The sequence below is a fragment of the Cyclopterus lumpus genome, chromosome 9 (assembly GCF_009769545.1).
Source record: "Cyclopterus lumpus isolate fCycLum1 chromosome 9, fCycLum1.pri, whole genome shotgun sequence".
NCBI classification, from domain to species: domain Eukaryota; kingdom Metazoa; phylum Chordata; class Actinopteri; order Perciformes; family Cyclopteridae; genus Cyclopterus; species Cyclopterus lumpus.
The window spans coordinates 14,380,017-14,403,805 of record NC_046974.1 but is presented as its reverse complement, the minus strand read 5'-3'; the positions used below and the strand labels follow the sequence as shown (position 1 = coordinate 14,403,805).

Below are 23,789 nucleotides of genomic sequence, written 5' to 3'. Positions count from 1 at the left end.
TAAGTCCGATCATCCGGGCACCCATAGGTTCCCATATGTCAGTGACATGTTAAAGCAATTGCCAGCAGCAAGTACTATCTGAACGGAGAAACTTGTCTACTCAGGGTGTCAATTCTGTATGCGTCATACAGGCTGATATGTGAGTATATTGATATCTGCCATGTTGCATTTATGAACCTACTGTGTCTAACAGACTACACATTATTGATTATTATGGAGGTCTGGGGGGGCAGAGGAAATGCTATTAAAGATTAAAGGGTCAGGTGATCTGAAGGTGGTATCTCGAGTCATCAGACACCAGCGGCTTCGGTTACAGGCTGTAATGTCCGCCCGTCAAGCAGATTAGCCAGCTTGATTTATTTATTAACTGATTTCATGTCCCGCCATTTCTTACCCTGACTGGGTGACTGGCTGCATCATACGTGGCTTATGCTTCACAGGTGAACTTCTAAAGAAGGGAAAGATTAGGATGCTGCTTGGTGTCCACTTACACTTCACTCAGTCTGTAGTGACAGTCATATGCAGCAAAGCTGTAAGCTCATTGGGAAAATGCTTTGCTATGTGTCTGTATTTAGACAAAAAAATTAGACGAAAAACGATTAGCAACTGTATGTAAAACTTCAACTATCCAAAAAGACTACTTGAAACTGACTTCAATGTGTTGATAAGAAACCAGGAGTATTTTCTTTTTTTGAGGGTGGATTGATGACAACTCACAAGTGAGAACTGATGGTGTATGGGAGTATAACAGGCTCCATTCAAGACAACCACTCTTTAAACTGATATCGCGCCCGTATAATGTGAGTATAATAGAACGTAAGTATAACAAGGCCTATCTGGGATACATCTCTGTATAGACTGCCTGTCTGGACCTTATCTGAAGTGGCAAACTTGCTGTTCTAATTGTTATCTTCACACTAATAGAGTGGATGTTTTGAAATAATTTGGTTGGATGGATAAAGGCTTGGTAATTCCCCCATGCTTACTGTCTGTGTCAGGGCTTATCTGAAGGAGATAGCTGGGTCCTGGAAAATGATTGGCAGCGTGCTGGAGGTGGAAAGTTTGTAGAGACTCAGACAGGAGGCAGCATTCATGTTGCACAGACATGGAATAAATATGTTGAGAACTGAATGATTGTATTATTTGGGGTTTACTGAACAAGATATACAAGTTGAATATACTTTAATTGCAAGAAGCACAATTAAGTTCTCCTAGAGGATGAGATTCGTTCGTATAGAGATTTGCCTTTTTCTGTCTTGTTCTGCATGAAACAACATGCCATAACTAAAACATCAACTTTGGTAGTTGGATTTAGCTTTAAATCGACTAAAGATGCTTAACGTGCTCTCCGTCGGTTCATTAGTTAAGCACACATCCCCCATCATCTTCCTCTAGTGGTCCTCCCTGAGCAGTTAATTGTCCGTCCACTCTATCGGGGCTGGCGCGATAATAAAGCATTAAGAGCCGTGCCTCTTTCATTAAAGTAGAGTTGGGAAATGTGAGCCCGCCCTCTTTCAGGAGTAAAAAAAAAAAAAAGAAGAAGGAAAAAAAAAAAATCGATTATTTCTCGTCGCACTGGGAGAGGAGAGGTTTTGGGAAAAGACTCGGTCTGGATTGTGGGAATGAACAGAAAGAGCCTCTCTACATCACCATCAAGATCCAGACCTCCAGCACCACCTCCACCATCACCGCTCCACAGGGTCCCTCTCCGCTCACCGGCACCGCGCAGAGAGACCAGGCGAAGCGTCCTCGCCGCCTGCTGAGCAGACACTGTCCGATCAGAGAGGGAGGGAGGGAGAGGGAGGGAGAGAGAGAGAGAGAGAGAGAGAGAGAGAGAGAGAGAGAGAGCGAGAGAGAGAGAGTAGTTGTCTCTGACATTATAGAGACTCCTACCACGTACTGTAGATTACTTTTTTTCCTCGCGGCGACGTCCTCAGCTAAGTTGCGCTCCTGGATTTTAAGTGCGTCTTGGCTAAGTCCGTCCCCATCCAGCAGCAGCTCCCACCGTCCTGTCAGTCGGCCGGACCAGACAACCGGCGGACCGCTTGTTGTATCTTTCACTTCACCCGGACAAGATTCCATGCGAAATAAAGTAAGTAACCGCGCTCACACTCACTCGCAACTATCCACAAGACACGTCGTCGCCTCGCACAATCCGCATTTGCAGTCTTTCGCAGAGAAACTTGAGGCTCTATTTTGATGCGCGCTTCCTCCTCAACTAAGTACAGTTACATACGTCTATTGATTTGTTGGGAGCCCGATCGACTTAAGCCGGTGACAGCTATGTCATATAATTACAGGCTGACATCAAATAGCTGTTTATGGTCTATTAGGAGCGAGTCGTGTTTTAGGTAGTGTTACTGTTGTCTCGACCTTGTGTAGCTTTCTCATGTTCACATGCAGGCGCGCAGCCGCGAAGCCACATCCACTGAATGCGCTGCCCTCCTTAATACTAATATAATATCACCCGGTGGGTTCTTCTCTTCTGCGCTATAGTGGGGTGGAGGACATGCAAAGTTACTCTCTTAGTGTAAACTGTCGTGCGTAATCTACCTGAGGTATACAATTTGATAAAATAAAATTATGAGAAACTTTCTTTCAATGACAATTGAAGTTTTTACTTCTTTTACTACAGGTAATTAGCTTAAAGAAACATAATGAAAGAAAACTCACTGCACATAAGATGGCCATATATACTGAGTGAATATGTTATCATTTACCAGTGGTTTACAAGGACTAAACTGTGGTGCACTAATGATCACAATAATCACATTAAATAAGAATAACCCATACCTAGGCAACTTTCATAAATATATCAGAACAGACTGAATTGTGTAAACATTTCCAAACTACAAAACAAGAGAACACAGTTTGCTAGACTTCTTTGAGCCGTAATTCATCCACTAGAACTGTGAATCAGGGTTTAAAAAAAGGATTGGAGGGTTCAGTTATTATAATTTTTTTTCTGTGACTGAGATTGTTTAGATTTATTTCACTACATTGAGAATGATATAATTATTCAGTGAGTGTAGTTCAGTTTCGTGGCTCAATTGAACCTGTTGCAGTGAGAGGATTAATAATGACACCATAATTACCTGTGGCAACTTTCACAGGTTGCAGCTTTAGAAAACCAATTGGATGTATTTGTGATGTACTTAATTAAAGTATGGATATAAAGCCCATTGATGAAACTTGCAGAATAACTAATGATGGTGATGAAATTTAAAATTACACATTTCATTTAAATTTAAACCGATTTTGGAACTGATTGGGCTGTGTGCATTTAACTCATATTCATTATTATAAGCATACATGTTAATATCTATACTTATATGCTTTTGAATCTGTTAAAAAGTTAAACAGCAATTATACAGACATCAATAACTTTCCCTTTTTTATGTAGAGATATATTCTATTTTTCAAAATGAATAAATCTGATATGATATTCAGAGCACATTTGATATATAAGAACTATTATATTTAAAATTTCCTAAAGGGTATAGAACCTTTTTAAAGTGATAAAGTATTTATGTCTACTAGCGTATCAACCTAATGTGTGACTGTGAAAAGTGTGTGCATACACTATGTAACTTACATTTAAAAAAATTATACAGCCTATATAAAGTATGTGCAACACGTGAGGTACATTTTTTACATTAAAAAACGGCACTTTTCTCTGCATTGTCCCATCACTTTTTATAATCATGTATGATGAGTTTTTTACTTGTGTAAAAATATATAAATGTGTATTAGTCTATAAAACATGTTTTACGCATGGCCTTCCTTTTTGCCCATCGTCAATGAAGTTGTTCTGTGTGGCCTGTCTGGCCTGTTGCTCTCTTGGGATTTAGCGTTAGGTTAATCCGCTCAGTGGAAGGTGAGCGCTCGCATGTGGACCCACGATTACACACAGAGGACTCTGTCAGCCAAGCTCTGTAATCTCAGAGACCCTATGTACAAACACACACACATGCACGCACGTATGCAGTCGCACACAGATTCACACAAATGCCGAAGCAAAAGCATAAAAGTATGGTCTGCCTCCTTTCTCTCTCTCTGTCTTTCTGTTACACACGCACACATACACACACTCACACACACACGGTCACAGACACACACGGTCACACACACACGGTCACACACATGCACACACCGACACCCACACTGACTGGCCCGTGCTGCTTTTGTTTCTCTTCTTCTTTTAAGACCTCTCCTTCATGACAAATCATTTGAGATTTTGGCGCCGCTGATTCACAAAACCAACACTGACAACAAACTCTTACCCCTTCACACAGAGAGGGATTAGAAGGTCACGTGTCTATGTGATTGGCTAGAGCATTGAGCCGATTGTCAGGGCACTTTGCTGTACACCAGGGGCTCAGTAGAGCTTTAGTTAAGTGAAGGGAACGGACACATTGTGTGCCATGGTCAGGGTTTTGCCATGTGCTTTTAAAATGCTCAGACAAAATCAGCATAGATGGGATGGGCTGCTGCTTGCGTCCTTAATCATAAATGTCCAGTATAATTCCTTTTTTTTTTAAAGTAGTAAAGTATACCACTGTGCTGCCTCAGAGCATCGACATGTAATGCTGTACAGCAGGCACATTTCAAGATTCCCTCCTTCTATGAAAACATTATTCTTAATGGAAACATCAGAAGCATTTATGTTTAAGCAAATAATTTAATGGCCCCTTTTGCTATGCTTTAAAGTTTTCTTTTCACTAATGGTTTCAAATATTTTGAAAAGGGTTTGCAGAGTTTGCTCAGTTAAACATCAGTAAAACACTCATTTGCAGATTGCAGGTTGGCAAGATCTGCAGGTAGATATTGAAGTACTGTAATTGGACTTCATGCCCTTTGGCTCAAATAAGAAGGTAATATAAGAGCCAATTGTGGAAAATCATATTTACCTCATATATAAGGAGCATATAATATCTTAAACTGTCAAGAGACATCCCTGTATATCCTATAAATAAGGAAGCATACTTAACGTTCTTTCAAATGAATGTAACAGAGAACGCCAACAAGCTAGACGTCAACGAATAAAGTTAACCTCTCCTTATAGTAAATTTATCTGACACAAATCCTGTGGACATGTTAAGCCATTTGATTAGAACAACATATTTTCTTTCCTGGTTATAAGCAGATAAAAATACCTCCGTTTTATAATAATTCAAGAGCTTGTGGTATTCTTGTTTATTGCACAAGGCAGGTGTTCCCTCTTTTGCTACGTCTTTTTCATAACTTTTAATAGTACAAATGAAACGTGTCGGGCTCAACCCCAACATGTGTTTATTTACTGATTTTGAACAGACCTCCTTTCTTTGTCCTAACTGTTGTGCATATTAGAAATGTTTACCCAAATGTTTCTGTGCCTTTGGAGCACCATCTGTATGACTTCATAAGAGCTGCAATTACTCGTGAAACTTATAAAGTAATAATCTAAAGTAAATAACACAGTCCTTGAATGGTTTATGGTGGATTGAATGCATATATTTGAATATGTCCTGTTTCTTGCATAATGATGCAAAGTCTCATTTCTGTCTCTATCTAGTAATTAACGGTGACGTTCAGCAACTTTCTCTGTACGCTGTAAGTGGATGGGGGTGTATGGGGTTTGTTCACTGGGGTGTTAAAGATCACAGAGGAATATATCAGCCTTTGATGTTTAATTGTATTGTAAAACACACTTTAGAATATCTCTGCATAAAGTAGTCTTCTGGCTGTGCTGTGCTTTGTGTTTTCTGTTTCTTTGTGTGTTTGTCTGTCAGTATGTGCTGTGTGTCTGGGAGGTTTGTGCGCGTTTAAGTTTGTGTCTCGTCTCTGTCTGTTTGCGCGTTGGAATGTTTGTGCTTTTGTGTTTTCTTTTTGTGTTTTTTTTTTTGTCTTGAGTTTTGTGAGGTTGTCGCTGGTGTATATTCAAATGAAAATGTGTGTATTTCTTTTTCTCCTTTATTCTCACACTGAAGAGGGTAGGATTTGATGTCTGAGATGATGGAGCAGTCTGAAAAACAGTGTCAGTGTGAGGGCTGAGAAGGCAAACTGAGAAGACAGATGTGCAGAAAGACAGAGAAAGAAACACACAGAGATAAAACATAGATAGAAATGTATTTGAGCTGAGGTGACTTAAGAGCAGAGCGACAGAATATTTGGCCTCTGATCAGGTATTCTTCATTAAAGAGTGATGCTTTCGTGATGTCACGCTTAACACCGTGATGAACTGGATGTCCTGCCTTCTTCTTCCTGTTTCCTGTTTCCTCCCCGGCCTGTTGGTCTTCATGGCAGCAGCTGCCTGCTGGGTGGTCTTTGCTCAGTAGTGCTGACCACACAATCGTATCGTCAGCTGCAGCCCACCTAAAGAGTCACCCAAAACACCTCACCATACTTGAGGCCTGCTCCCTGAAATATTTGGACAGGGAGAGCGTCCTGGGAGGAGGAAGGCAGGAGGAGTACAGTGAGCGGAGGACTTCGAATGATAAGACATAGAGAAACATTTAGAGTAGAACAGAGGTTGGATTTCATTATCTAAACATGTGATGGTTCGGATCAGGATAAATCCCTCAGCATCAAGACTTAAATTGGAAGATGAGAGTCAAATGAACACGTTTATAAATTGGTTCATTGACTTCCCCACCAAACACATACTTTAGTTGCCTTCCTGTGAGATGTGTAATCTTCATTCAGTAGCAGTGTGGGGGACAGAATCCAGGCAGCCTCGTCTGCGATACCACATACATACAGTGCATATCTGTAATAGCTGCTCGAAACACGTGTGGAATTAGCCGGGAATCCTTTTGAGTGAGTTTGAGTGGTTAGTTTGAGGCAGACCTATTTGCTGTCCATGTGCATAAATCTGGCGACAGAAGGCATGTTCCATCATATAACATAGTACCTGACCTGTGAATGTCGAGGGGCAAGAGTCCCCCCGCCCCTCTTCAGCATCTCCCTTCAGAATTTTTTTGGGGGAAACGTGTTCCAGTGGCTGTAATTTATCTTTGTCACGACTGCAACATAGCCGAGTCATTCTGCAACACAGTCCAGTGCGACGCACAGAGGTAGCTCTGTGCCTTGGCCCCACACAAGCTCACATCCATCTGAAACCTCTGCCACAATCTGCGCCGCCGCCGCCGCCACTGCTCCCCATCTGAGCTGCTGCAGAGCTTCACATTGCCATTGCGTATTTTTTAGCAGATCTTGTGTTCACGCTAGATTCAGAGGAATAAGGACTTGGATTTTACCAAGTCAGGCTTTTGTGTGATGTTGCTCTTGTAATAAAAACACTCACACTAAATTGACGCTAATAGGCAGCGCGATTGATAAGTCTATCTCTTTTTTCTGCTCTAAGGAAGAATATTAAAGTCTTAAATGCAATGCTTATTTTTCATTTTAGAGTCTCAGTCTTCTGGGCAAATTCTTTAACATCAGGAGGTTTGCTGAACAACTCCGTGGGGGCCGTGCTGTTGAAAATGCTGTTAACACCGTCTTAAGTCGAGAAACGGCTATATAAGAATACACGCTCAGTGCTCTCCCTCTTCTGCACAGCATTAACCAGGCGGTGTTCTGCCAAAGTCCACACCAGTGTTCCTTTCCACTGTCATCTGTGCCATTCCCACACCAAAGGCCAGCCTGTAAAAGAATGCGCAGCACCGGACTGTTTTGAACACTTATATTACTCAGATGAGGAGAAAAAAGGTCAGGACAAAGAAAAGAAGGGGGGCTGTTACATGGAGAAATTTGAAATAGAGAAAAATGTATTGTGCTCAAACTTCTCAGCGAAAGTGTATCTGTAATAACACACAATAGCATACAGCAATATGAAGTGCCCCTAGGGTGGAGACTGGTGAAGCCCCCCCAACACCTTTTTTTTTTCTCTCCCTCTCTCGCAAATCTTTTTTTTTGTACTTTCTTTTTTCCCGGCTCCTTCTGCCATGTGATGTATGGCTTTTTCCTACAGTGGCTCTTCCAAAGTGCAGCTCGTGATGTCATTAATTTTATTCATACTTTATGGATGCTCTGTCTGGAGAAGAAAAAAAACGAGAGAGAAAGGAGAAGATCGAGAGAAAAAGAGCCGCCTATAGAGGCAGAGTGAGAGAGAAAGAGAGAGAGAGAGAGGCAAAGAGATGGAGTTGCGGAAGGAGATTTTCAGTGCAGTTGCATGTATAATGAATGAGGGGGCACTTTGTTTGAAACTCCAGCCCGGCGCTTCACTTCAAGGTTTGCTGGGCAGAGTGGGGCCTTGTGATCTCACACCAGCCACTCTCTTTATCCTGCCAATAGATGCTTTCACCTGGCACTGTCGTTTCGACCCAGTGGAAAAACAAATAACCTTGTCTGTGTGTGTATAAGAGAAACACAGAGAGAGAGAGAGAGAGAGAGAGAGAGAGAGAGAGAGAGAGCACTGACAATGGAGCAAGGGGTTGGGTGGAGAGGGTGAGGAGCGGGTGAGAGAGGAAAGAGGTGAGTTTGTATAACAGTGGCAGTGCAATGACGCCCAGACGATACTGAGGAGAATACTGGCACCCAGCCCACACTTCCTAAATAGTGCTCTCTACAGAAATAGCTCAGCCTTGATATTGACTTTTGTCTGGAGTGTGTGTGTGTGTGTGTGTGTGTGTTTGTGTGGGGGTGTGTGGGGGTGGGTGTGTGTGTTTGTTTGTGTGTGTGTGTATATTCATGCTCGATAGGAGGACAGTGATGGTTCCGTTGTCTAGTGAGGCGTTTTTCATTTCATTGGTATCTGTTGTTAATGCTTGTACAGTGTTGGTGGGCATTCTTTTACGCTTCTGGTGTGTGCGTTTGTGTGTCAAGAAAAGGAGCGAGCCACCTATTATTATTTGCGATAAAAATGGCCTCCGTCTTATTTTTGGCCCAGTGCTGGACTCATGGCTTTATAAATAGCTGAGGAAGTGCGGGGGATACCTGTCGTGGCTCCAGCCTCCCTCTAGCAGAGTCCCGGATCCTCCACGTCACATCCATCCACCGCCGGCCCACTCTGGGCTTCAGCAGAGCAGCCCCCTCAGGGTCGAGCAAACAGGATGGGACTCAAATCGAGGGTGTGAGAAAATCAGTCTCTGTAGTAAAACACAAAAGGACTTACAGTCGAGCGTAAGCAGCCTGGCTGCCACTGTCAGATTTAGCAAAGTACGGATAAAAAAAGAAAAATTACAAGTTAATTTCTTATCACCAACACTGAGCAGTGTATAAGAAGAATGCCAAGATGGCAACACAATAGATAGTCTTAAAAATGAGATGTGTGTTTTTTTGACACTTGTAAGGTCATAGGGTGGTTTTCTCTCGACTCCGCCATCTGTATGCCGAGGTGTCTTGTTAATTTAATTTCAGCATCTCAGGCATATGCCATGTGAACAGCACTGAGAGTGTTAACTTTCTCTCTTTGCGCCGATGTACACTGTTTTCCTCACATTTTGCTCTCACTTTCATACGGGAGGAGCCGGCTCCGCATTATTGAGGGTATAATCAGTGTTTTGGTACGACGGAGCGCGCAATAAAGACAAAATGTGTGAGGAAACTTATCCTTTACTGCCAATGATGTTTGAGGGTATACATAATTGACTAATCATTGTCTTTTCGATTATGAAAAGGTTCAGACCATCCAAGGTCAAACTCATAGTTAATATCTCAATTATGTGGGTGGCTAACAGTCTTGTTGCTTATTCCTCTTATCCTGTACTGGGCATCCTATTCCTCCATTGAACCATCTAATTATTTGGTCTTGAATCCACATTATAACCCTGGGAGTCTCTTTTATCTGTTTAGCTGTCATCCAGCACAAGTGGATTCTGTCTTGTAGAAAGTGGAAATTCAGTGCATGTTAAGCCTGTAATTCTGTTAAACATGAGCACCATCCCTGCTGCATCCTAGACCGAGATATTGTCACCCTCTAAATGAGTGGCACTCTACATCTTGCCCCCTCATAACAGGGGCCCAATAATCACATTAGGAATGGAACAGAAAGAGAGAAATAGAGAGAAGGAGAAATCTCTGAAGAGCTTTACTGCCCTTGGTGGACTGTCTCTTCACACGGTAAAAGAGAAATCATTCCCCTTTTTTTCCGAATGTGCTTTTTTCCCTCTTTCTCTGTGAAGGGAATTGTGCTGCCTGTTATTAATGTGCTTTTGACAGCTTAATTTGATAAGCGGGCTACTTGTTAAAGAAGCCTTGGATTGTTCTCATAGAAAGAACAGGCTTTTCTTCCCTCCCATGTTCTTCAAAATGCTGCCGCACATTCTGTCGATGACCCAGTTCTGAGAGATGGTCGAAAAACAAGGAAGAGCAGTGCAAAATCCACAGGGAAAAGAAAGGAGAGGAGGCAAGAGGGTAGCGGGAGAGAGAAAGAGTCAGAAGGGATACTATAAGTAAGAAAGGCACTTGTGGGAAGTTAACTCAAAATGCTTTTCTTTCTTCTCTCTCCCTCTTGCCGCCTCCTCACTCTTCTCCTACCTTCCTGCGTGCCTCTCCCCTGTAGCCTAATCGGTGGAGAAACGCTCGGAACGATAACGGGGATTAACTTCCCCTGCTCGCCAGCACCCCTTGGTTAAGTACACGTGTAATGAGTTGTTTATTTGGGATAATGCACAGTAGGTGCAGCAGAAGCCCAGAGCAGCCCTCACCTCCTTCCTCCTCAGCTTATATTGACACACACACACACAACCACACACACACACACACACACACACACACATAAATCTGCACATCAAGTAAATGTATAACACATGCAGTAACACAGCAGCATATGCGGTGTGAACATTGACGTGCACAGGTATGTGCAAATACATACATTCACACACTCAACCCGCTCAAGAACACACCCACTCATACAAATTCCCACACACAGCTGTGATGCAGGTCACTTTCTGTGCAGGGTTGTATGGAGGGAGAAAAAAAGGGGGGGTGGGAGGGGGGTAGCGTTCTCAGGCCTTCTTTGGGTCATAAGGCCAGGGGACTTTTCTCAGGGTGAAGAAATTTAATGATATGAGAAAAAGAGAAGGGAAAAGGGATATGTTGTGCCCGCTAGTCTGTGCGCGTGTCCGGTGATCTTGTGAGCACGCACGCAAAGTTTGTGCGTATGTGTGTATGTACATGAAGTGGAAAAAGCTGTTGCCTTGTGGAGGGGACGTGCTCTGCTATCATTAGCCTGGGGGGAGGGAGTAGGAAGGGGCAAGCGAGGTTATGTGAACGGTGCAGCTGTGCTCGCAGCAGAGGGATTTGAGTGGAGGGGGGAACTCCAGGCAGCCAGGTCCTTCACTGAACCACCAGCTCGCAAACACAGAGGAGAAGAGAAGAGAAAAATTCAACCAAGCAGCGGGCCTTGTGAACCAAACACAACTCTCCGCCGCCCCCTCTGTCCGCCATCCCTCCATCCCCCACTCCTTCACTCCTCCACTCCTCCGCTCCTCCACTCTAGCCCTTTACTTTCCCAAACAGGAAAAATAAATAAATAACGATTGATGCTTGATGGCAAGGATAAGAGTGCAAGAAAGAGGAAGAGGAGGAAAAAAGAAACAGTCATGATTTATATATAGTGACTGAGAGTAAGAGTATGCTTTTCTGTCGGCCATTTGTGGTCAATTTTCATCTCTGATTTCTCAAAATTATAATATTTAACATAACAATAATAATAATAATAATTATTATTATTGTTATTACCATTATTATTTTCATATAACTGTATTAGTATTGAGAACTGTTGGTGAAATTTGGTGCCTTCTTTTTGTTTGGGGGGGATTTCCCCACGACTTTCAAAATCACTCAAATTTGTTTAAAGCTTTCTCCCTGCCTCTCTTATTTTTTCCCGCTGAAAGAGTCTGAGCCCACGTAGCGAAGGATGGTGCGGCAGACGAAGACCCAAACTTGCTTGTCAGCCTGTGTGATCAGTAGCGGTAGAGAGACAAGGCAGAGGTGGCTGAGAGACGACAGAACATAGAATGGCATCGGCGTGCACTGCTAATGCATTCAGCCTGCCACCATATCCAACAACAAGGGAAAATATCACACAACTCACTTCACAAGATGTTCCTACAACAACAACATCAACAATAACAGACACATAAATGCACACATACGCGCAGACACACAGTCTCGCACAGACGTGCACACATGCATAAATAACCACACAGCATGTTAAAAACCAACCATGAGGAACAAGAATTTGAAGGAAAACAAACAAGTCAGAATGTAAGCAACTTGTCTGAGACTTTGTGACAGAAAAATAAATGAACATTTTTAAAAACACCTTTTTGTTTCATGAGAAAGGGAGATAAATTGCGGTGGTGCACCAGGCATTCACATTTTGGAATAAAAAAAAACCAACAACAACAAAAAAGAAAAAAGAAAAAAAGTTCCTGGTGAGCAGTGGGCTAAAAATAGAGCGTGGCCAAACAGCAGTAGTGCTCTGGCAAGAGGGTCATCTCCGTGTGATACAGTGGCCTTCACTGGAGCCACATATTGAGAGCAGAGGCACTCTGCCAAAGCATGTAGCTTCACAGCAGTAATTTAATATTTGTTTGTCTCTATTATTTAATTCCCCATCTCTCTCCTTCTGCCTCTCTCCATTGCTTATGGGGGTTAAGTAACAGTAAGCACTATCAGATTACTGGGTCTGAGGTCTCTTTCAAACCTCTCTTTGCCATTTTGATTTTTTGCAGCTGTGCAGACTCTTTAATCATACACTATCTTTTTTCACTCCCCCCTCCCTCCCTTCTTCACGACGTCCCTCCTCCCTTAACATATGTTAATTGGCTGCTTTCTGTGACAAATTACGAGCTCTTGCTTTGATGAGGTTGGGTTGTGATGGTGCTGGGAGTGGAGTATAGTGAAACTGCCAGACCCTCGCCAGTTCCCTTTAACCACTCCAAAAAGGAGAGCGGCACCCAGCCGATGACTAATGAGAGGCTTGGACTGGGTCTGGCCCGGCTCTGGCCTTGGTGGGGCCACTCCCCTATATAGAGGCTGATCTGTAGGTACCATATGCCGCCACATGCCCTCCACTCTCCATACAACCATTATCCCCATGTAGCCCACCACCAGCTCTCCCCTGGGAACTGTAAAGCACTTTGAGAGTAGTTCAGACTACGTACTGATAAAACCCTTTTCTATGTACACTTTTTAATCATAGAGATTGGAAAGGTTTTCAATTAATTTAACTTTTTTTATTTAATTTACTTTAATTGTATGTTTGACTTGAAACAGAGCATGGGAGTAACATTAATTATAGATGCAATGCACACAACTTGTGTCTCAAGTTTACATTGTGTGTGTGCGTGTGGCTGAGTTTGTGTGTCTGTGGTGAAGGGACAGTGCCTGGAAACATTATACCAGCCTCGCTTAAACAAACACGAACAGTGGAACAATCTCTGTTTAATGATGCGCATCGTCAACAGGAAAACAATGCTCACCAATAATCAGCATAATCAGCTTGCGGTAACCAGAAAAAAAAGAGCCTGAATCACCTCAATCATCCTGGTAGAGTTTTTTTAAGTGTTGGTGGGGTGGGGCGGTGTCAAATTCGGACTCTGTCTCTCTTTCTCAGTCTCTCTCTACCTCAGTCTCTCCTCATTTCAGTATCTCTCTTTCTCAGTCACAGTCCCTTTCTCCCCCTACTCCACGATCTAGGTTACTCGGTTTCCTAGCAGAGCACAGGGACCGGAGGAAGAAAAAAAAAAAAAACCAGAAGGTCGAATCTATGAAGGACATCCTTGTTGAAGTGTGCAACCTTCTACTTCTCTGCAAATTACCCACATGCTGTGCATACACTCAAAGCAGTGCTGTGGCTCTCACTTCAGCTCAGCAAGGCTGCGACCATGACACCTACTGCTGTTGGAGTGTCACCGTTACAAGGAGAGGCAGAGTTCTTTCTTGTTAACTGTAATTTGTATACATCTTTTTTTAAAGATTAATTTGTAAGACATGTACGGAGCCAAGCCAAATGTATGCGGCCAGTGCAATATAAAGCGATACTAATTTTGATAAGTGCCTGTTTTATGGATTTTCCGTACATAAGTTGAAGCCCTAAGCACACTGAACTCAAGGCTTAAGAGTTGATAATAAGAGGAGATTGCCAGCAGCTTCAGTATTTGCTTGTTACAGTCACAACTTCAAAAATAAGCCCTCCACGTAATAGTTTCATTGTGGAATCCAAATGTGCTGATGAAGCGAGACAAGCAAAAATAGTAAATTCCACAACCCATTGAGCTGCCTGCCCCCACATGCTGACTTAGTTACAACAAAAAGACTGCAAAAAAAGAGGAAATCATTTAATTTATTTATTTCCATCGGCAAATATTCAAAACAGATAATGTATCATAAGCATACATGCATTTTCATATCCACCAAGTTGAAATACACGCACATGCACACACACACACACACACACACACACACACACACACACACACACACACACACACACACACACACACACACACATGCAGGCTCCAAAGGGTGACAAAACAAAGCTGGTGAAGAAAAGGGAAGTGTGCAGGCACCTCGTGGTTGCATGAGGGTTAGCCATGTTAGCAATAGCCTGCGGGTCTTAATTGAGGCCAGGAGGGAGCATTTAATAATTGCTGTCAGAAGATCAGATTTAATTCTCCTCTCTTCACAGCCACCACTGCTGTAGGGTAGAGTGAAACAAATTGTCATCAGAGATTCCTAAATGAACAAAGCTTTTAATTAGGGTGATTAGAATGCTGTGGCAAAGAGAGGGAGTAAAGGGGTGGGAGTGATGAAATCATCAGCAGATCGTCTTTAACATTGATGTCTGGAGTTGGTACAGTATGGGGTGAGGCAGAGGCTGCAGCACGGACACACCACAACTGGGAAGTTTGCTGTGCTTGAAGCTAAGTAAGCGTGGGCCATGCAGCAACAAGCCCGCAGCCTCTATTTCAGCCCTCTGACACAAACACACACACACACACATACACGCGCTCTCTGCCCTTCTCCCCCACTGAGGAACACTGCTAACATCCTGAGACATTGTCATACTCGGCAGGGAACATAATTGGGTGAATATGTCAGTGCTTTGTGTTCTTAGTGACATGACTCCCGGCTGTTCCTGTGGGGGCTGGGTACACGCATTGAAGGGTTTATACTGTTCATTACAGAGTTGTTTTTTTTGCCCTTGTTTTGTGAACATAATAGATAAGCAGGGAATTATCTGTGCACCTAGACGCACTCTTGCGCGAGTGTGTGATCATTCATGTACGCGTGTGTCCATTTTCTGTTCCCATCCCTTCAGTCTCAGCAGTTGCTCACACCTGGGTCCTGCGGCACATGGGGCAACATGTGAACTGAGACGTTCACTCTCACTGGAAAGCGTGACCTACGGAAGAGCTTATTAAATTACTTTTCAATGACTGGAAAGAGGGACAGAGAGGAAGAAGCGAAAGAAATTGTGGCAGTGTTGATCAAGTGAAACTTAAGTGAAGTTATTTGCATATTTGCGTCTCACCACAATCTGCACCACTTCCATATTTAAAACCATTTCAATACCACTCTTTCTTACACTGCGGCTCTACTCCAATCTGTTTCCTCCTCATACCGTGTCACCGTTATTAAGTTTATTCTTGTTTTTCTCTATCATCTTTTCTATCTCTACTTTATACTTGAATGCATTCATCGCCCCACCTTATGCTCATGCCACGGAAAGACTGAATGCACTAAATGGTGATTCATTCCAGCCTTTCCGGGGCCTCTCCAAGTTGTGGCTTGCCTATACTTCTGCTTTTTTTTTCTCTTCTCCTTTTTTCTGATACCATTTTTCCAGCTTGGCACAAGGGTATGTGTGTGGCAAGTTTGTCATTGCTGTCCTCTAAGTGTATTTGTGTATCAGTCATGGCTATAAGCCACGGTCACAACACAAAGCTGCTGACAATCGACTGGGAATGTCTTTTTAACCACAACAGCTTTACCCTTCCTCCCAATCCCTGTCTGTCTAGCTTCGGCTGGCTTCATATGTGCCCTCTTGCTCGTCTGCCATTGGCCTAGCAGCTGCGGCTTTACAGCCCTTGGCCTCCTTTCAAAAAGGGGGGTTGACGCATTGTGTCAAGTCATTTTGTCCTTGGGGAAGTCAGCAATGGGCTATGGAGAGATGGCTCTCACCTGTCTCCATACTGGCTCTGACGGATGGCTACCTGCCTCCATTGCGGCTCTGATGGCCCAAGGCCCCTGTTTGCTGGTGCTGAGTGAGACGTGCAGCTGCCCAAACGAAGGGCAGGCTCCGTTCTCCTCTCCCTCCTTTTCTACTCATTACTACCTTACACTTTGCCAATACAGTACAATACTCTTCATAAACAATAAAATCCTAAAAATATATGCATAAATTAATCATTATATTTAACAGAAAGTGTTTGTCATCAGCAACGGGAAATTAAATAGACAATATCTTGTGCTGCATTCAGTCACTAGATTTTAAATGCCACAAAGACCAAGTTAGGTACAAATATTCAAATGCTGAACAACTACATTGAATAAAGCTATTGGACTGTTTAAATTCACAATAAAGACATGAATCAGACATCAAACGTTAATCCATTTCAGTTGGACTGCTGTTGCGAAGCAAAGCTTGTGCAGCGAAGATGCTGAATTAATTGGTCGTAAAAATGATGAAACCGCTTTTGTTAATGCTGATATTTTGATCTCATTACGTGCCACTCCAAATCACAGGGACGTATTTACCCAAAATATGCTTCATACAGAGTTCAGTATTTTCAAAAGTTTATATAATGTACGTAAAAACTGTACGTAAACTATTTTGTGAGGTTTTTTACTTAAAATGTTTCAACCCAGTTTCCAAGTCAGTGTTGTCACAATATGTTCTGATGCCTCATTGAAAAAGTTTAATTTAATTAAGACTTCTCTAAGTATATGACCACATTTTAGGGAAGTCAAAGTAAGGCCTAAAGTATTTAATATTCAGAGAGCATTTTGCTTCTGTTTATTTGCACATCATCTGCTGTTTTGGATTCCCAATTTCTGCTCTCTTAACAGAGTGATTTGGGAAGGAAGCACCTTTAGCACCTTTGATTGTCTGTGCCTGCTGATGTCACATCCTTCCGCTGAAGTGTCTGTGTGTGTGTGTTTCCTGTCTTTCTGTTGTTCGAGACCCTGGGACAGAGCTGTTGGATTGAAGGATAAGAGAGGAAAGTACTGTGTAGTCTCATTAGTATGAAAATCAATTAAGTTTAAAGTTAAAGTATGAAGTTTTCAGTTGAGAAATTTGTTGAACTGTGGTTGGCCAGACATTTAGAGCTCATCTTGTAGGACTTCAGCTGCTACTTAAAACAATATACTTTGTTCAATAATGTCAATCACACTTATGAGTGCTTGACAGAGTGTATAAAACTTGTGCCAACCACAGGCTATCGGCTCACTTTCCTCCTCATCAATAGACAGGTGTCTCAGTTCTAAGGCGCATAGAGATTGAAAATAGAATACATGTAAAACCGTCTCTGTCTCACTAATGATCCAACTAAATCATGAGCTAATAGAGAGAGACAGGTGAAGACATATCCTCTAACACACACACATACTACATCGTCTCAAATTCAAGTTTAGCTCGAACACTCACTGGAAAATGAAAAAAAGGAATGAACACATTACAAGATGATCCGCCACTATCACTCTAATCCCCAGATGTACATGTTGCTAATCTCTTTAGCCGCTAACATGTTAAATTAGCCCTAATATCTGCCGAGATTCAGAGCCATAGAGGCCCACCTACGCGTGGGCTACCGCCCAGGTTTAGGTCACTCTTCTCCCTCGGCACTCCAAAAGGATACAGACATTAAAGTGGGGGGTGGGGGTGGTGGGGGCTGAGGGAAGTAGCAGTGATAGCCATTCGTCACCCTGCCTATCTCGCTCTGACAGATGGGGAGTGCAGCGTGCCACATAGAGGAGTCACTGCCTGTAATGACATTAGAGGCACAATGAGACCTGATACACATTTCTTTTCCATTCCCATCCTGCCTGGCCATCGACTCGCTCCTTTGCTTGATCCTTCCCCTCCTCTCATTTCTGCTGGTACGTCTCTATCCATCCTGACAGGAGATAAAGTGCTATGTACCACTATTTCCAAATAAAGCACAAACACACATAAATGAGCTCACAAACACATTTACACTGGCACGGCGTATATAACAACATTAAAAAACCCAAAGACGAATCCTCTAAAAATCGACACATCTGAAATAAAAAACGTTAATGTTCTCGAGGAAAAGAAAACCATGACAGAAATGTTGAAGCAAAAATGAAGCACTGTGAGTGTGTACTGGCATTCAGATTGTATTTGGAAAACTATATTAAAGTGCTTTTTTCATCCTCTTCTTCAAGGAAATGGGAGTTTATTTAAAAAGAGAGAGCGTTTATTTAATGTACCATACACCTCCTAAAAGGTTTACTTACTGCAGTGTAATATGTTATTTCAAATCCTCACAACCACATTTCCTAGGAGGATAGGGGATACTGGCGATGCATATATATATATATATATATATATATATATATATATATATATATATATATATTTTTTTTTTTCTTTTCTTCTTTTCAGGACACATGCTATTACCAAATGTGTTGCAGATGTACCATGAGCCGAGGCTGTGCTGCCGAGGTGGGGTTTCTTGGAAAAACATCGCCAATCCTGTCATGATAAATCGCCTTCCCCAATTTGCTATACCATGTGTAGAATTAGGATTCCAGAACATCGGCATCAGCAACATTTTACACACGCTGCATTTACAAGAGTGCCAGTTTCACGTGAACATTTCCTCACCAATTCAATTCTGAGAAAATAATCTGATGGCAAAATGTTTCTTCTTGGAACTAGAGTTCATGTGCAAGTTCCTCTCATTCACAAACAAAACTATACAGCTGTCTTTAAAAGTGACAAATTAGTCCTGAGCATGAGTCAAGGTAAAGTTCCTCTTTTTGTCGCCTCCCCTTGATTCAAAGGAGTCGTCTTCAGCGTCTGTCCTCAGTAACAAAGCCACATTAACAAGCACCCTACAGACCGTCTATTAGAATGTGAAAAGGCACCATGTGCTGTATATTAGTTTTTAGTGACTAAACACTTGGGAGAGAGGCGACCTAGAATCAAGCCTTGTGGAGCACTGAGTGTATGTGTTCTCATCGTCCTCTCAGCTCCACTTGTGAGACTCAGAGAGAGAGAGAGAGAGAATGCTCATTAGATCTATGTGCTGAATCGCTGCTCCCTCTCCATCGCCATCTCTTCCATCCTCCCCCAACCTTCATCTCTCTCTCTCTCTCTCTCTCTCTTTCTCTCTTTCTCTCTCTTTTTCCTTCTCTCTCTCTCTCTCTCTCTCTCTCTGTCCGTCTGCTTAACAGATGGGAGGGTCGTGGGTACAGCTCTTCCCCTCCCCCTGGAGAGGCCTGGTGCCTGTTCAAAAGATCCCTCTTTGTGCTTCACTCCATTTCCCTCTCTTCTCTCTTTTTCTCTGTTTTTCTTCTCTCCACTCTCCTTCTCTTTCATTGTCACCTCTCCAACTCAAAGCACAGAGAGTTGGGACCCAGGGTATAAAACAAGCAGAGGAGCAACCGTTGCCCTTCTGTCTGCTTGGTGCGAGCGTGCTCTCTGACCCTAGCAGTCACTCGCTCCAGCCTTCTTCCAGCTACCGAGCAAGTGTGAATGCAGGCATACCATTAGTCAGACTCCACAGAGAAGATAAAGGCACCATTTAGTGTATTTGTCATTTTTCACAGCTTATTCCCTCTTTCCCTACGCCGTACTTCGGGATTAGCCAAGTGGCTTAATGTGTACGAGCGTGTTAGTTCTTTCTTCTGTCTCATTCTGTATGTTCTCATTTATCCTCTTGTTTCTTTCTCACCCTATTTGCCCTCTCAAGGTCAGGTGTCAGTGTCAGTCCCCCGTGAAAAAATCCTGCTGAGGATAACTGCCCTGTGCCACCGTCCTCACCAAGCAGTGCTTGCTTCCTGTATTTCCCTCCATTCCGCTGTCTTGGCGTCATAAAGCTAAATTGGATCGAGTGATTCAGTGGTAATCTGTTAAATTAACCAATGCTTTATCCACTATGAGGGAATAAGAGGGATGGGAGCCCGATGAGGAGGTGGGCTCTCACTTCTTATCCAGAAGCTGCCTGGCACTCATATGGGACGGAGGCAGGTGTGAGGAAAAGTGAGGGGTGTTGGAGGGAGAGGAGGGAGATGGGGACAGAGGAAAGGGGAAGTTAGATCGTTGTGTAGGAGGAGGAAGAGGAGGCAAGAGTGAGAAGGGACGGGGAAGGAGGGGGTGGCTGAGTCGGGGAGGCGCCAACACGGGGCTAAGCGACAGCAGAACCTCACCTCAGGGAGCGTTAGCTGGTGCTGGGAGCCAAAAGCAGGGATTAAATGTTCAGGACACGGACTTAGTCTTAGCCTTAATGTTACGTAAGGTCTATGGTGTTGCCCCAGTGGTTGTTGACATTGAGAGGTTCAGCTCTGCTCTGTGTGCTGTGGGAGGAACGAGGAGGAGGTGAAGCCAGGAGGCAGGGATCATGTAGGTAACGCCTCCTCGTTTGGAGCGATGCCCGGGCTGGGTAGTGTTGAGCACAATGACTAGGAGGGGATGATGCTGTCAGCCTGTGATTGAAGTACGCCAACTTGATTGATATCCTTGTCTGGCTGCCAAGCGCCTTAGTGTTGGCTTGTAATCCCAGTTTGTCTGACAATCTTCCTTTTTTGTTTTCTTCCAGAGGGCAGCTCTTTGTTTTTCTGTCTATGGATGGGTGTGTTTGCGCAGAGCAATGATAAAATGTTTTGGATAGCCTCTTCAGAGCTGCCACTGAGTTATTTTAGATCTTGTTATTATTATGATGGTGCAGTCCGGCTGTTGTCCTAACTGCCAAATGATGCATCTATGTTTGCATCTCATTTCTTCCATAAAGTGGGCGTATTCCAAACCATCAACCCGGGAGGTTTTTTGTCATGTATTTCATCATTGTTCAGATTGTATTGTCTCACTTGTTGTCCATTTGTGTGTGATGGAAGTTTTCCACAAATAATCTTATAACATAAAAAATAATCAAAGTGATGTTATTCCTTAAATACATTTACTAAAGCATTCATATGGACTCCAAATCGTCCACATCATCATAGTTAGTCCTAACTAAACTAAACGACAGGTCTTGAAGGAACCAAGCAGGTAGTACACAGCCTATGTATTCTGTTGCAAATGAAAAGATCTACAGTTATGTACTACTGCTACAGGCCACCGTCTGTCTCTTGAAGACACCGCATCCCTGGATGTCACTATTACGCTCTTTCATTATCAACGTCCTACTCTCGAGCACAAAGAGGTCAAGTGCATAGCAATGTGCTGTGCTCACCTGAGGGGTTTAGAGCTATCCTGTGCTTTCTCATGCATGTTACTCAATAAATACATGGATTCAGGTTATGGGGAGACAGAAACAGGAAAGCAGTGGAAAGGAAGTGCATTACAATCTGCATGTATGTGTGTGAGAGTGTGCAAATGAGAGAATATGAGAGATTGAGGAAGAGAGCAAGGTTGTATGAGAGAAGAGAGAGAGAGAGTGATGGAGAGAGAGACTGAGACTGACATGTCTTTTGGTGAAGCAGTGTCGTCTTCCACATCAACGTCTGATGCTTGTGCTGCCAGGTGCCGGAAATCTGGTTCAGAAAGGAGAGAAGAGAGAAGAAGGGGAAAGTAGAGAAAAAAAGGCAGGGTAGATGGAGGATTCTTTTTTTAATTTTTTTTTATGTGACGGCGCTGACAGCTCCCCTGCATTGCACTGAGCTTAAATAATAGGATGCTCATTTGCATAACGAGGGACGTTATCACCTCTACTGTCAAAAGAAAACACAACAACAGTTCTTCTGCTCCTCCCTGAGATAGATTGGGTTGGCCTACTTTAGCACTCTGGAGAGATGCACTGGAGCTCTGGCTTAGCCAAGCTCAGACAAGAACGCACACACACACACACACACACACACATACACACACACACACACATGTGCACGCACACATGGACACACAGTCACTCACTCACGCAAACTTTTTGGAGCGCAGCTTTTTTCCTCACACATGCAGTCCAGTTCATCAGCTGCTGGCCTTCACTCCTTGAGCACGGGCAAACACGCACTTCGCCGTGCGCACACAGACAAACACGCGAGTGCATTTATTAAAATGCTCTCACTGAAATGTCTCCAGCTGGATTCATGTTGGAATTTTCTTTGATTTCTGTCTCTAAGAAACATCCTTCTACCGTGTTTCAAAAGATCTCTTGCCACTTTTCGTCTTCATGTTTTTTTTTTTGGCTTTGTTTTGCCAAGATGTGGCAAGAGTGATGCTCTATGTTTTACATCTGTATTCTATCCTGCGACTCATGTCTGCCATTTTGGAGATGAGCTGCAGATAGAGCAGAAAAAGCTGTGTCTGGCAGTTCCACTGTCAATACAGTGCAGTTCGTGGGAAGAAACAAAATGTATTTCTCAGTCTGGAGGTAATGTTACAGTGTTGGTGATTAGAGCGTTTAAGTTAGCGGCACTTCCAAAACACTGTCAAACTCTCTGTGAACGAAGCGAGATCCTGACAGCGCTGTCTCTTCTCATAGTCGGTGCCTGGGAAAAAAATGCAAAAACTGATTTGCATGATATCGACAGTGAAAAACACAGCCGTTCTCACAACATTGTTGACAGATTCTTTGTCTTTCTTCACCCTCCCTTGTGGCTGCCGTGATGCCACTTTTATTATTTTTTTTTCTCTCAGTATTTTGCCATATTTCATTTCATTTAATGCTTATCCTCTGCTCTCCTCCCCCTCCCCATTTATTTCTTGCAGGTACGGATGCTGGAATCTTTGAGTTGATTGGAACAAATAGAAAGCAGAAAAAAGACAGAGAAAGGAAGAGCAGGAGTGTGAGGAGAAAGAAGAAGAAAGAGGAGAGAGAAGAAAGCAGAAAGTTCTTTAGAAAGAGGAGAGAAAGAAAGAGACGGGGACGATGGGGAGGAAAAAGATTCAGATCACGCGGATTATGGATGAACGCAACAGACAGGTAAGTCCCTGGGGGAGGGGAGGATGGATGAGTATGAGGGTGAAAAACGGGAGGGGAGGAGAATGGAGGAAGGAGAAACACCCTACACCCCACATAGCCCTCAACAATGAAGGTCTTCAGGGAGTCTGGGCAATATGTGAACTGGGCGACAGAGTGGTGTATTCAGAGATAGCTCAGTTATTGCTTTGGGTGGAAGAGTTCCATTGGGTTATAGTGGCAGGTTTGTTTTCGCCACAATCTTAACAAACCAATGTGAGGGCACCAGGAAGACCATATCAAAAAGGGATTTGCATGAGAACATTTGTAATTCTCCAAAAACATTCTGCATATCACGCTCTGAGGGCTGAGGCCTACACACAACTAACTGTAGAACCCTCCACACACCCAGTTTAGCTCACTGGCAGTGGAATATTACCGGGAAGAGGGTGGTAGCACCGGAGAAAACATAAACAAACAACCAAACAGAGCTGGGATGGTCTGTAGTGACACACTGGAGTGGGCCAACAGGGTGGAGATGAAGAGCAGCCTAGTAGGCCAACAATATCTTTTCTTGAGCTAAATCAGTAACACTAAGCCTGCTGTAGCTTTCCTCTGCATAGCACAGTTTTTAAACCAGCGATACTTTACAGACGAAACCTATAACGAACCTTGCAACAATGGAATATCTGGCAAGACACTTTTTTTTAACTACAGCTGGCATTACTTGAGAGAGAGAGACATAATAAATTGTGGACGGCGTGATTC

General features: G+C 43.2%; 1 protein-coding gene across 6 annotated transcripts in view; it reads left to right on the top strand.

Annotated features, from left to right (window-relative positions):
- The first annotated feature begins 1,553 nt into the window (after window positions 1–1,553).
- mef2cb (myocyte enhancer factor 2cb) overlaps window positions 1,554–23,789 on the top strand; it is a 58,697-nt gene continuing 36,461 nt past the window's right edge. For 2 of the 6 annotated variants that reach the window (XM_034540991.1, XM_034540988.1), the window contains exons 1-2: window positions 1,813–2,092; window positions 22,832–23,045. In XM_034540991.1, coding sequence (XP_034396882.1) covers window positions 22,992–23,045 — 54 coding nt within the window. In that variant the 5' untranslated portion in view covers window positions 1,813–2,092; window positions 22,832–22,991. Of the gene's footprint in view, window positions 2,093–22,831; window positions 23,046–23,789 lie in introns of all 6 variants that reach the window. The other 4 variants (XM_034540987.1, XM_034540990.1, XM_034540986.1 and 1 more) reach the window with 3 other exon arrangements.